This window comes from Melospiza georgiana, chromosome Z (assembly GCF_028018845.1).
Source record: "Melospiza georgiana isolate bMelGeo1 chromosome Z, bMelGeo1.pri, whole genome shotgun sequence".
Taxonomy (NCBI): domain Eukaryota; kingdom Metazoa; phylum Chordata; class Aves; order Passeriformes; family Passerellidae; genus Melospiza; species Melospiza georgiana.
In genome coordinates this window covers 20,812,448-20,824,650 of record NC_080465.1, presented here as the reverse complement: position 1 = coordinate 20,824,650, position 12,203 = coordinate 20,812,448, and the positions used below count along the sequence as shown (strand labels likewise).

The following is a 12,203-nucleotide window of genomic DNA, read 5'->3' as shown; positions in this document are numbered from 1 at the left end:
AAAAACATCCAAGACTCTTGGCTTTGGAAAAGCATCACTGATCATGGAGATTAAACTCTAAGAGCTGCCATGAATGAGAATTTCTGTTTCATGAAAGAGATTGAGTAGGGGCCTGATTCTGACAAGGTACCAGGCAGGACCATGAAAGGATGGGGGGGGAAAGCACTCCAAAACTCACATAGGGACAGAATAAAGTGAGATGGCATCAGATGAGAACATACTGTAAGATGACAAAAAATATAATACGGATTAATCTAATTTTCTCTCTAGGGAGAGCAGCTAATGCCTTATGTTCCTAACTTAAAACAATCTGTGACTCCTGAAGGTAACAAAGCACCACATTGCTTCCCTGTCCTAGTAATTTCCAGTCTCATTTGCTCTATAACTAAATGCAAGAAATCACCCCAAGCATCTGCTGCAAAGGTACTTAACTACAGTGCAAAGTGTTCATGCTTACTGAAATGGCATAGGCATGATAAAGAACAGCAAGGATGGGACACAGCTGGAAAATATCATTATAATGGAGCCCTAAGCAGCAAGTAAATTGCGATTTTTAAAAAAGCAGAGGAGCTTAGCAAAATAAGACAGAGAAATTTGATTTTGCTAACTGAAGATGGAGATAACTTTATTTTTATTGTGCTTTATTTGATACATCAAGCCAAAATGTCAAGCATCACATGAATATTAATCGTAGGAAGTGCCAGTTCCTTGTACTTATGAACCTTTCAAACACTGTGCACGTACCAGCTTCCTGGTGTTCCCCACTTTCTGCTATAAACTCATTTTAAAGAAAAATACAGTAGTGTTAATTTTGGAGAGAGCTGGTAGAAAATAAGGATTTGCAGCACTTTGAAATTTTTTTTGCATGGAAGACAATCAGATATTATTAACTACTTCTCCTGTGCAAGGGGAAGCCTCAAATTACAAGGTCTAAAAAGTGTTTACCAAAGAAACAAATCATCTGACCAGCCTGATACATCTGAATATCTCATTTCAAGATTTGGCTGTTGGGCAGAAGCATGCTTTATCTGCTTTGACAAAGTACTTTGAAAATGATACTTCCTCAGAGCATGGGCTAGGATGGACACAGAGCTGCTAAGTCAGAGCTTATTGCAGCTTTAGTCAAAAGCTGGAAGAGTCCAGCCGTGGGTGCTGCTGGCTGCTTTTTGTGTGACTGTACCTTCTGTGCTACCTGGGGCCTGAACTCAAAGCCTGCAGAGCTTCAATTCCATACAAGTGCAAAGAGCTGGGTGGAGTTTTCAAAGCAGGCATTTAAGGTTTGTCTCTGTACGGTGCCACCCTGTCCTCACAGTGGTGGGACTGCAGCGCAGGAAAACAGAGGTGAATTGCAGGAAGGGGGGGAAGTGCAGACACTGCCATGCAGCCCCAAAAGTTTTGCCCCTCTGGAGGTGATATTGCAGGCAGGAGAAGAGAATACTCAGGAAGGTGTACTGGTTAGGCTCCTCACAGGCTTGGCCCAAATTTTCCGAGCAATGGCTTTTGGCCATGTCTGACAACATGGGCTGTGGATTGATCAGTCTTTCTGAAAAACTGGCTGATTTTGGTAGAAATTAAGTGTTACATTAGGAGATTAATTTTTTTAAGTCCATGAGCCCAAACTAGCAACTTATCCTGAAGCATTATTGAAGAGTTTCCTACAACAGTGCATGATAAATTTGATTCTGGTCACTGCTTTATTTGGTACCACTGGATGTGGGACCACATTACCACCAACTGTGTAATCTTAAGGAGACTCCAGCCAAACGATAGCAATGAAATGTAAGAGTTGCAGTTCAGAATCTGTATTGACTTCGAGGAATTTGTTCCTTAGTGACTTCTTAATGCATGATTTCCTAATCTTAATTATAAGGTTGCTTTTGGATAGAAAACACTGTTTTATGAAACAGATCAGGGATATGAAGACTTTAAAGGAATTCAGGCGTATATCTATTGCCTAAGGAAAGAACTCATCCTTTCCAGAGAAGTGGCCATATAACCATTACCAAAACCAGATCCTTGTCCACTATTATTTACCTAGAATAATAGAATTATATAGGTTTGAAAATACCTCTAAAATAATTTATTTCAACCATTCACTTAACATGGATCAAAATATCTTTATTTTAAAAAATGGTCCTTACAGTGTAGAGCTAAATACCTCCAATGTAGTTTTCAAATTAATTACCTAGTCCTTTAACTTCAAGAGGCAGAGCTTGATCTTGTACAAAGGCTCTAATTAAAATAACAGTACTTGTTAATAGCAGTATTTGTTCAATTTTGATTTAGTTGCTGAAGCAGGAAATCAACACAGTCAGACATGGTTACATCTTCCTATGTAATGCACTGGATAAGTGCAATAATAGGGACTGGAAGGTGCATGAAATCCTCACAAAATTACTGGCATTTATAGTTCAGAACAAATCTGCATAATTACACAGGTTTTTAAAAAGAGAAAAAAACCAATTGTCTTATACCTGAGCTGTATCATACAGGCTTTATGATTTTACCTAGTTATTAGCACAGTCAGACCAGTAATTTAGTTGTGTACCACATCTGGAGTTCTCTGCATTTCTGTACAAACTTTCCTCAAGTAATGAACTCCAGTTTTCTACTTATATGGACTCTTGGCAAAAGTAACTTTAAAGAGAAAATTAAAAGTAAGTAAAATCATGGCTGCAGCAAGACAAACTTCCCGCAAGGCATGATTAAGCTACAGTAGAAAGGGTAAGTTTAGGACACAGTTGCTGCTATATAGCCATGGTCTGAAAGGCTTTCAGGAGCTATACTCTAGAGGTTTTAAGTGCCAGGAGGGACTTCCAGTACTCTGTAGAGAAAGAATCTTTGTTCATAAAGTTGACATGTGCTGGATTCTAGCCAAATTGTTGTGTTTGTAGATGTCATGGGCCTTCGACTCTTTTTATTTAAATGGTTGAGCTAATTGCTGAGCTATGGGTGACTAATGTTTTAAACAGAATCAGAGACATCATTCCCTGGTTCGGCCTTCTCCTTCCATTGGCATCTCTTTGGAAGGGCAGGATTCAAGTTTTGAAATATTTTGGTGCGCTTCTTTGCATAGATGTGTGCTGTTGAAAACTGGGCTTTGAAAATAAATATTTTCCCCAAAAGGGAGGGTGTGCTAGAGAAGGATGGGAGTGAGAATGCTGCTGGGCAAGGAGGTACTGATGTGAATGCCCCAAGAAAGGAGAGTGAGAGCAGGGGGCAGCCTGTCCAACTGGAACATATGAAAGCTCTACCCTGCAGCAGGAGCAGTAGGGTTCTGGTGCTCTAAGGTGCTGAGCTGCCAGCTACTGATTCCTAGGTCTAGTCTTGTCACTTGCTCCTTACAGAAAAAGAAGTTGACCTGTTTTAATATATATTAACATGACAGTTGGTAGGCTGCTGAGAAATGGGAATCTCTCGTCTGGGGAAATTGGATATGTGGACCAAGAGAGTCTCTGCTTTGGGTAGCTTGATAAACAGACAGAAAATGCAGAACACATACCAAGGAAGGGGTTACCCATTTTTCAAAGGTACAAAAAAGCAGCTGTCTTGTCCCACCTGCATCCTTCTGATTATTTAATCTGATAGGTGCTTTGTTTGTTTAATTTGAAGTTCCCCTCAGCTGAGAGGAACTAACTTATGATTTCCACATTACTCTGTAAATATGTTCCAGATCACAAAAGCTAGTACTTTTCTTCGTGTCATATTAGACCAGTTCTCCTTTGCTACCTCAATAAAGACACTCCAACAGCAGCTGTGATATTTTTCCATATTTTTAGAGATCAGTAGTTAAAGCCGAGGTCAGAAGAAGATAGCACAGCATGTGCATGTTAGGCATTAGTGGCTTTGAAATGGCAAAGGCTGTGAGGGTGCAGACAGATCCAGAGAGGTATGGATGCATGTTTGTTTCTAAAAACTCAGGTCCTAAAAATATAATGCAGATTTTTAAAGCATGTGGAGTCACGTTTTCAAAGTATCTCTGCACCCCAATGCATGAAGACCAATAACAGTGACTCTTCAGCAGATCACCATGGGATCTTTCTACTTCAAGATCAAATTATCTGCATCCTTCACAAACCACATGCTTTAGAAGACTTGTTTATTCCTGAAACCTGCTGCTAACCATGCTGATTATTCAAAACTGGAATGAGCTTTCCAAATATACTCCTCTTCCTTGTCTTAATTCTGAGTATTTTAACTGAACTAGAGATCACACTGAGAAACTGAAAAACTATGAGCATGACCTGGCACATTCTATTTAGCAGCTAAAATATTCTCTGTGAGATCACCTGTAGGACCACTGTGAGGAAAGGATGCTATGTCACTCTGTTAGAGTAAGGATAAGGTTTTCAGAATTCAAGATAATGTAAAAGTGCACAGTCCATCTTTGAGCACTTACTGAAAAAGAGCTGTTTGGGCACAGAAGCCAAATGGATAAGCAGTCTCCCTGCAAATTTGGTGTGGACCAAGAAGATAAAGGCAGGATTTAAAACTAGAAATACTGTGGAAGGGAAGTAACAACCCATATGTAAATGCAGAAGTAGCAGAAAAGGGTGGAAAAAAATAGTATTGGGTAGTCAGAGCAAGAAAGACCTCAAGAATTGTGAAACAAGGTAGAAGATCTCACCATCAGAGTGAGAAAATGCATTAAGTCTGGGGAATATGCAGGCTCAACTGAAACTCTGCACATAGTTGTGAAGAAATAATGTTACTGGAAAACTGAGATGTTGAGGGACATTTCTCAATACCAGAATCTCCTCAGGAAAAGAAGTTATATGAAGGAGCCACTTGGGTGTGAAGGGCTTCTGTCTGGATGGATGAGAGCTGCTGGAGAACTTGTGGATCCACTTCAGTGAAGAGGCCAAAAGGAGTGATTCTGTCATGGGAGTGCATAATAGACCATCCCAAGACAGTGGACATGGGGATTTCTTAAAACAACTCATGGAACTCTGTCTCACAAACCCTCATTGCCACCAGGGGCTTGATCTACCCTGATGACTGCCCAAAAGGCAGCACATATATAATGTACAACCAGGGGTGGTGCACATTGTGCTTCACTAGCAATGAAGAACTGTTGGGGAACATAATAATCAGTGGCAACCTAGGCTGGAGCTATTGTGAAATAGTGAAGCTCAGGACCATTAATTGAGTGAGGACTAAGAACAGCAAAGCATAGACCTTGGACTTCAGGTGAACAGACTTGTCATTTTGGGGAACTAGTAGCTGGGATCCCACTAGGGAATGCTCTGAAAGACAAAGCAGCACAGGAAAACTGCAAGAGTTTAAGCACAGTGCCTCCAAATGCAAGAAGTAAGTAAGCACACCAGTAGATCAGTGCGGCCAAACTGTGAACTCATGGTAGGGCTTCAGTGCAGAAGAGATGGGGGAAGCAGAGACAGGCTACAAAATGAAAATTTGGGAGCATTTGCTGGTTATTATGGTTGGTGTCAGAAATGTTAAAACTCATTAATTGAAGCTGGTGTGGGTATTAAAGGCTACAGGATGAGTTTCCATCACTACACAAAGACTACACAAACAGCTAAACAAGGCAAACATGGACTTGCTGCTAAAGAAGGGGATGATTCAGTGATAAGTGATAAGTGATTCAGTGAACAGTGATAAGATCAAGGCAGTGTGTACTTTGCCTTAGTTTGCACCATCAAGGTCTCTGATGTCTCTGTGTTTAGAGATGGTTCAAGGATGAGGAACACAACCAGCAATAGTAAGGAAGGACTCATGGATTGATTGTGAGATCTGAACCTGCCCAAATCCATGCGATCAGCAAGAATCATAATGGGATGATTGCAAGACCAAGGAGATGGAGAAAGACAGCTTTGCATCCACCTCTCAAAAGGACAATCCAGAGAACAAGAGCTTTGTCATTCTGACTCTCTCCCTGGGTACATCAGGCAGCAAGTCCACAGGGAACATTTCTGGACAGTGGAGGAAGGGGATGGGGATGGGAACAGACATCCAAATTTTAAGAATAAATCATGCCTGACCAACATGATTATCTGCAATAACAAATTAAAACATTTGCAGAGAATAAGAGAGTAGTAGATAGCATTTACAGCAACTTTAGGAATTCTCTGATAAGCAGAAATTGCCTGTCATTGCAACATCAAAGTCCGTAAGAATACATAATTATTCATAGTTTTTCTCGGTACAAATCCTACCTTCTGTGATAGAAGACTGTATTAGTAGAAACTGTTCAGGTTAAAGCTAGTGGACTGGCCATAGGCAAGTGTACCTCTTTACAAATTCTAAATAGGATTTGTTTTGTATTATAAGCAGCAAAATTATGTCAACAGTGGTTCAAGATGGCTTGTTTCCCCTTCCTGCACACAAGTTTCTCTTAGAACTGTGTCTGTCTCCATTGTGTCCAAGGTACATGCTCAGAAAGAGGTTTTATTAGTTTTTTGGAAGCTCCTGTATGACTCAAAGCTAAGAGTCCTGCTGACTTTCACTGAGATGAGTAAGTTTTTTGGAGGCTTTCAGAAACTCTTGCCTATGGGTGCCATTGTACCTACTCTTGCATGCTTATCTCCTTCCTCAGAGTCAGGCCTAGTCTTAAAGCCTTGAAGAGAGACCATGAAGCTGTCTGAGTAAATGTTTTTGGGTTTTTTTTGTCCTAGTCATTATATAAGTTTTTTGAGGCTTTCATTATACAAATGTGACGTGCATCTTACATCAGCGTCCAGATATATTGTTGACTATTTTGTTCATTTCTGCTGTCTAGAACATGTACTTTAGTCATGGTTTGTATCACAGGTCTTTTAGGTAGTGTTCATTTGTTAATTTGTAAAATAGGACAGGTTTATTTTGTCTACCCTGCAATAAGACCCCACGAGATCAAGGTAAAGGAGCAGTCCTATAAAAACAGGCTGTAACAATGTCTGTCTCGCTCACAATCCCAAGATGATGATCTGCCCCGTAGTTTTCAGTATACATTAAAAATGCTTCAATGATATACTTGAATTATGACTGTTGTATCCTGAATTGCTCTTCAGATTGAGGGAAGAGGGAAGGCAGGAAGGATTTGCGTAATTGCAGGGAGGTGGTGTGATGCAGAAGAAGAAAAATTAACTTTTTGCCATGTAGAGTCTATGTCCTCTCAATCCCTGATTGCAGTTACCTGCTTATCTATGGTTTCCAGTGCCTTTCTGTAACCTCATGTAGGTCCTTTTCATACATGCACATGGTGAAATCCAGGTTGACATTCCTGACATTGCTGAATGCAAAACTGTAGTAACAGTCAGTCCTCAAATTGGCTTTGAACAGCTCTTGAGAGGTGTCATACACAGTGCACAAAGCAGTGAAAATCAACTTACCTATTAGTGGGACAGAGTCAGAAGTTGCAGGCATGATCTCAGCCACGAGCAGCATGAATACAGTCAGGGAAAGAAGGACGGTGATACCTGGAGGGAGTGAACACATTTGGGAAGAATGAGGTAAATGAACTCTGCAGCTGCTCCTCTGATGTCTTTGCTGTTAAATAAAGCATTGTCCTGATATACAGCTAAGGCAAACCCATGACTTCATGTCTGTCAGCGACGATTAGAACTTCCACAAAGTGTGAGTGTTTTTAGATGCAACTCTATCTGCTCTCTTTTCCCTTTTCTCTAATACACACAAACCCTTGCTTCTCTCAAAGTAATGGAGAAATCTTTTATGCAGAGTGAAACGAAGCTTGCAAAACTGGTGAACTACAGTGCTTTTCCGAAACATTGCACAAAGCCCAAATGATTGTTAAGGGCTAGGAGAGACTTGCACAGACAGCAGCCTAGGTTTTGCTATCACATATTATATAACATCCCTCAAAGACATGCAGCCTGTTATAAAAGAAGCTCTTTATTCTATGTGGAAAGGCTGTTGCTAAACTTAACCATCCTGATACTGAGAAATCAAAAGGTCAATGCATTAACATTAGCTCATATTTTTATGTCAACATTGTACTTCAGCTCAAATAGCTCTTTTCCTTATCCCCATCCTTTATTTCATAGACAGCAATTGTACCCCTGATAGCCTGTGTTTTATTTTTTGTAAGGCAGGCTGCTCAGATACATTTTTTTTAACCAAAAAAAGCCCCACTGAGGACAATTCATATGATTTAGAAGTCTCTGTCCTGAGACAGAATCATGCACAATTAACTCTTAAGATCTCAGCTGGCCCAATCTGGTGTATTTACAGGTCTTGCCTATCTCCTCTTGGAAGGAGACCCTTCCCATTTTTATCAACACACACAACAGTAAATCTCATTTAGCCCTTCCCATGGCTGTGTTCACAGGGAACACATGAATAGGTGTTTTGGGAGCTAATTTTTAAGGTGAAAATCCAGTGCCCAGCTGCTGCTGTTCACAGCTCTTCCACTCTTTGCTTCCTAGTATGTTTCATCTGAAAAAGAGAGTCAAGAGTCAATGAGCTGTGAAATGCATTGAGATGTACTAAAGTACATAACAACAGGCATTACAGAATATTATCACTGCCTCCTGTGCCAGCAACAAGTTCAGCTTCCTCCAAGGCCACAAGATATTATGTGTAGCACAGGATGTGTGAATGCCATACAGAAAGCTGTTTCCTTGCTCCTGTAACCAAAAAAGTACTTCTATTGCTCTCTTCTAGTGAAATCTTTCTTCGTTGAGCAACATAGTGCCATGAGGTATTTATTTTCCTATTTTATAGGACGCTTATAAAACAAATGAATATTTTAGCACTTACCTAAAGAAATCTTCTCCCCAGAATCAGCTGGCAAAAGGAATACAAGCAGTGCTAAGCCAGATATGAGAACACAGGGAATGAGTAAGTTCAAGCCATAGTAGAGGGTGCGTCGACGCATGGTGATGGTGTACGTCACATCTGGGTATGGTTCTTTGCAGCATTCATAGTACATCTCATTCCTCTTCCCCGGGACACCTACAGACAGGATGATCAGAGCAGTGAGGAGAGAGGCAGGACTCCCAGTTACCTCCCTGGACTGGATCAAGAAGTGATGGTTTATGAGCCAATGTGTGTCACCTCTGCTATTCTTGGTCCATCTTCTGTGTTTTCTAGGGTTTGCTTTCATGCCTTCTGAGTTATTCAAACCTAGCTTAGCTAATAAAGCTCAGCTGAGCCACAACAAAACAGTCCTGAGCATCACAACCTCAACAATGTGCATTCTGCCTTCCTACATTCTGTGAATGGTAACACACTGTTGATGTGATATTCACTAGCACATGCAGCAGATTTTCTGGGTGACAAGTGCCACTGCTTCTTACTATTCTGTGATCCTCTATAAATTTTTGCTCCTTTTTTTGTCAGGAAAAACAGACAGGCTTACTTTTCAAAAGGATGCCAAGTTAAGCTCAAAGTCTGTTGTATATCTGAAGGTTAAGAGACATAGCTGTCCAATACAGCTGTACTGCAGGGTTGCCTATGGTGATCCCGCTGCAGCAGATTGCCTGACATGCTCCATGATGGGGACTGCAAGAGCACTGGAAATGTCAGGAGAGATGGAAGAAGTCAGTACCTTGTATCTTTCATGCCAAAATTGCTCACTTCTCTTTTGTTTCTGTGGACATGACAGATGATATGACAATGTGTGCATTTTGGCAGAGGCTTAGAAAAGTTTTATTAAAGGATATAGCCATGGCTTGCCTGAGGTGCTATTTAATGCTTTTGCTGTATGAGCTAAATAAGTCCCTGTTTTGTTCTCCCCCAGTCAGGGTTGAAGGCAGATAAACCACAAACTCTTAATCACATATGCAAAGTTATTGGACAAAAATACCCACTGTAAAGGAGGACTGAAAGGAAGGATTGCTCTAAAATAGTTGGACTTTAGGAGGATTTCACTATGGAGTTTTCTGGCTTCTCATAAAACTGAATATAATTTCTCAGCTGCCCTGCATGGTAAAAATACTGCATGCAGTTGGGTAGGGCACTTAGTTCCTTGTCTGTATATCCGGACCAGAAGATAAACATATTTTTCATAACCTCTCCTTGCAGTTGTCTAAGTTCCATCAATTGCTGTAACATTGCTTGTGACTTACAGCTACATAAATGAGCTCAAAATAACTTACTAGTTCTCTGAATAACTAGTTCTGGACATAAATTTTTTTGAAAATACAGGTACTTTCCAAAGCATAGAAGAGAGACATACTAATCTGTGCATTTTGTGAACTGGGAGACATTTTGATGCTTTTCTGGGTGAGAAAGATCCTTTTATGTAAAAGTGTTGCTGAAATACTTTTTACACCAATCATTTTTGCTGATGTATTTGAGTAAATGTGACAGTAGTGTTCCATGCACCTACAAGAGACACATCCAAGTTTAGTACTGACACACTGCTCAGATGTGTCAGGACTAGTAGCTTTCATTTATGTACTCAGTGGCAGGCAATTGCTTCAGAACACAGTGTTTTCAGACCCAGTTCAATGAACATTGCTGAAAGGCTGTCTCTGATATGTGATTTTTTTCCTCTTTCTTTACTTCTTCTTAGATCTATATTTTTAATATCTGCATTCCATGTCCAATTGATTGATAATTTCTATATATTTGAGGTTTGCCTTTGAAAATTAGACTATTGAAAATTTATACATTGGCCAATTTACCCACTAAATCCCATTCTCCATTTGAGATGTAGTTGGAAATATCAGCCTCGAGCATCTGCAGGTCAATCAACCAGCCACTGTGAGTCCAGGAGCCAAACTTCAAATCACACTTCTGCACATCAAAGGGGAACCAGCGGACATCAATGTAACATGTGCTCTTCAAAATGCCTGTGGATAGAAATCAGTCATGATCGAGCATGTGCAGGGTGCATTTCATCTTACCCTCATCTGTCTCTGATTGTGAACAAGTTTCCTCTTCAAAAATTCTGTGTGATACAGTCATGGGGTAACCAAACAAGTACTGCAGGTGGAAGATGCTGCCATGAGTGGAATAATGTCCCTTCCTCCACCAGTGAAGATCTCTCTCACTGCATCCTTGAGGTAGGTTGCCTGGGACACTGTGGCCAACCAGGAGCAGCCCAGCCTGTTTCCCAGTGCCAGCTGGCCCTAGTAGATTGCAGGCAGTGTTGCTTGGTCTGACAGGAGCAAAGAGTACACGCCAGGGGCTTACTGTGCTGTGAGCAGCTCTTTGAAAGGAGTTCCTGGACAGGCCATGCCTCAGGCCCACAGCCCTTTTAAAATACATTGGTCTCTTAAACCTTGCTTGGTGATGGCCTTTATCATCTGTGTGGTAACAAAGCCTTGATTTTAACTCTGGTTGTGTCTAGTTCATGTTCTGGGATGATTTAAGGGGTCTAATGGGTAGGGAACAACAGGGGAGCAGCCATCAGGGAATGATTGCTGATCCGTACTGGGCCTTGTGGACCTGCTTGGAGACAGTGCTATGCTATGACACAAAGTTTAGGAATTTTTTTGTCCACCACAGTGAGCAACTGCAGAATAGCCACTCTGTTCACAGGTGAGTCCTGGATGCTGGAACATGCAGGCAGGGAATCAGCAACAGAAATTAAAAGAGACTGAGACTTGGGCCCCACTGGCTGAGACCAATCCCAGATTGTCTTGTCACCTGGATTTTAGCCTCAGCCTGGCAAGCAGGGCTTCAATGCTGAGCGAGTGCTGCTCTTGGGTTCACCTCTGCTCACACACCTCTCCACACAACAGAGACCTAGCCGGAGTGCACATGAAACATGATGACATAGTGCACACCACCTTACTTAGGGGTGCCTCTGGATGTTTTGAGTAAATTGGTAAGAGGAATATTTTACTGCTTAATAAAGTGTAAATGCCACTGATATTGGACTTAAATTTTCATAGTGGGTCTGTCCCATTATTAGACAGTCTAATAATGTTTGCAAGGTTGCAAACATTAGGTTGCAAAATTTTCACAGAGGTCTTTTAAACACCGTTTGTTTCATTCACGAAGGAAACCTGCTTGAAATTATTTGATTAAAAGTAAATAAATACTCTCTGTGCCCTACCTGGAGGAATATATTGGCAGGATCCAGAGTAGTTCACCAGCACATTTGTGTGAAAAGTTGCATCAAATCTTTCATCTGCACTGTAACACAGTATAAACAAAACAGAACAAAATAAAGAAAAAGCAAGCTGATGTGCAAGTCAAGATGTAACTGTCAACATAAAAATAATCTTTTGGCTGAATTAAGTTCCTACATCTGGGTGAAGTGTCCCTTGATAAATATCTCAGTTCCTCGT

At 40.9% G+C, this 12,203-nt stretch overlaps 1 protein-coding gene across 1 annotated transcript in view; it reads right to left on the bottom strand.

Moving 5' to 3' along the window:
- Positions 1–12,203, bottom strand: part of LOC131095815 (neuronal acetylcholine receptor subunit alpha-7-like) — a 58,418-nt gene that overhangs the window by 12,636 nt on the left and 33,579 nt on the right. The window contains exons 5-8 of the mRNA XM_058043929.1: positions 11,969–12,048; positions 10,590–10,757; positions 8,719–8,913; positions 7,332–7,418 (exon numbers count right to left, since the gene is read on the bottom strand). Of these exons, the coding sequence (XP_057899912.1) occupies positions 7,332–7,418; positions 8,719–8,913; positions 10,590–10,757; positions 11,969–12,048 (530 nt within the window). The remainder of the gene's footprint in view (positions 1–7,331; positions 7,419–8,718; positions 8,914–10,589; positions 10,758–11,968; positions 12,049–12,203) is intronic.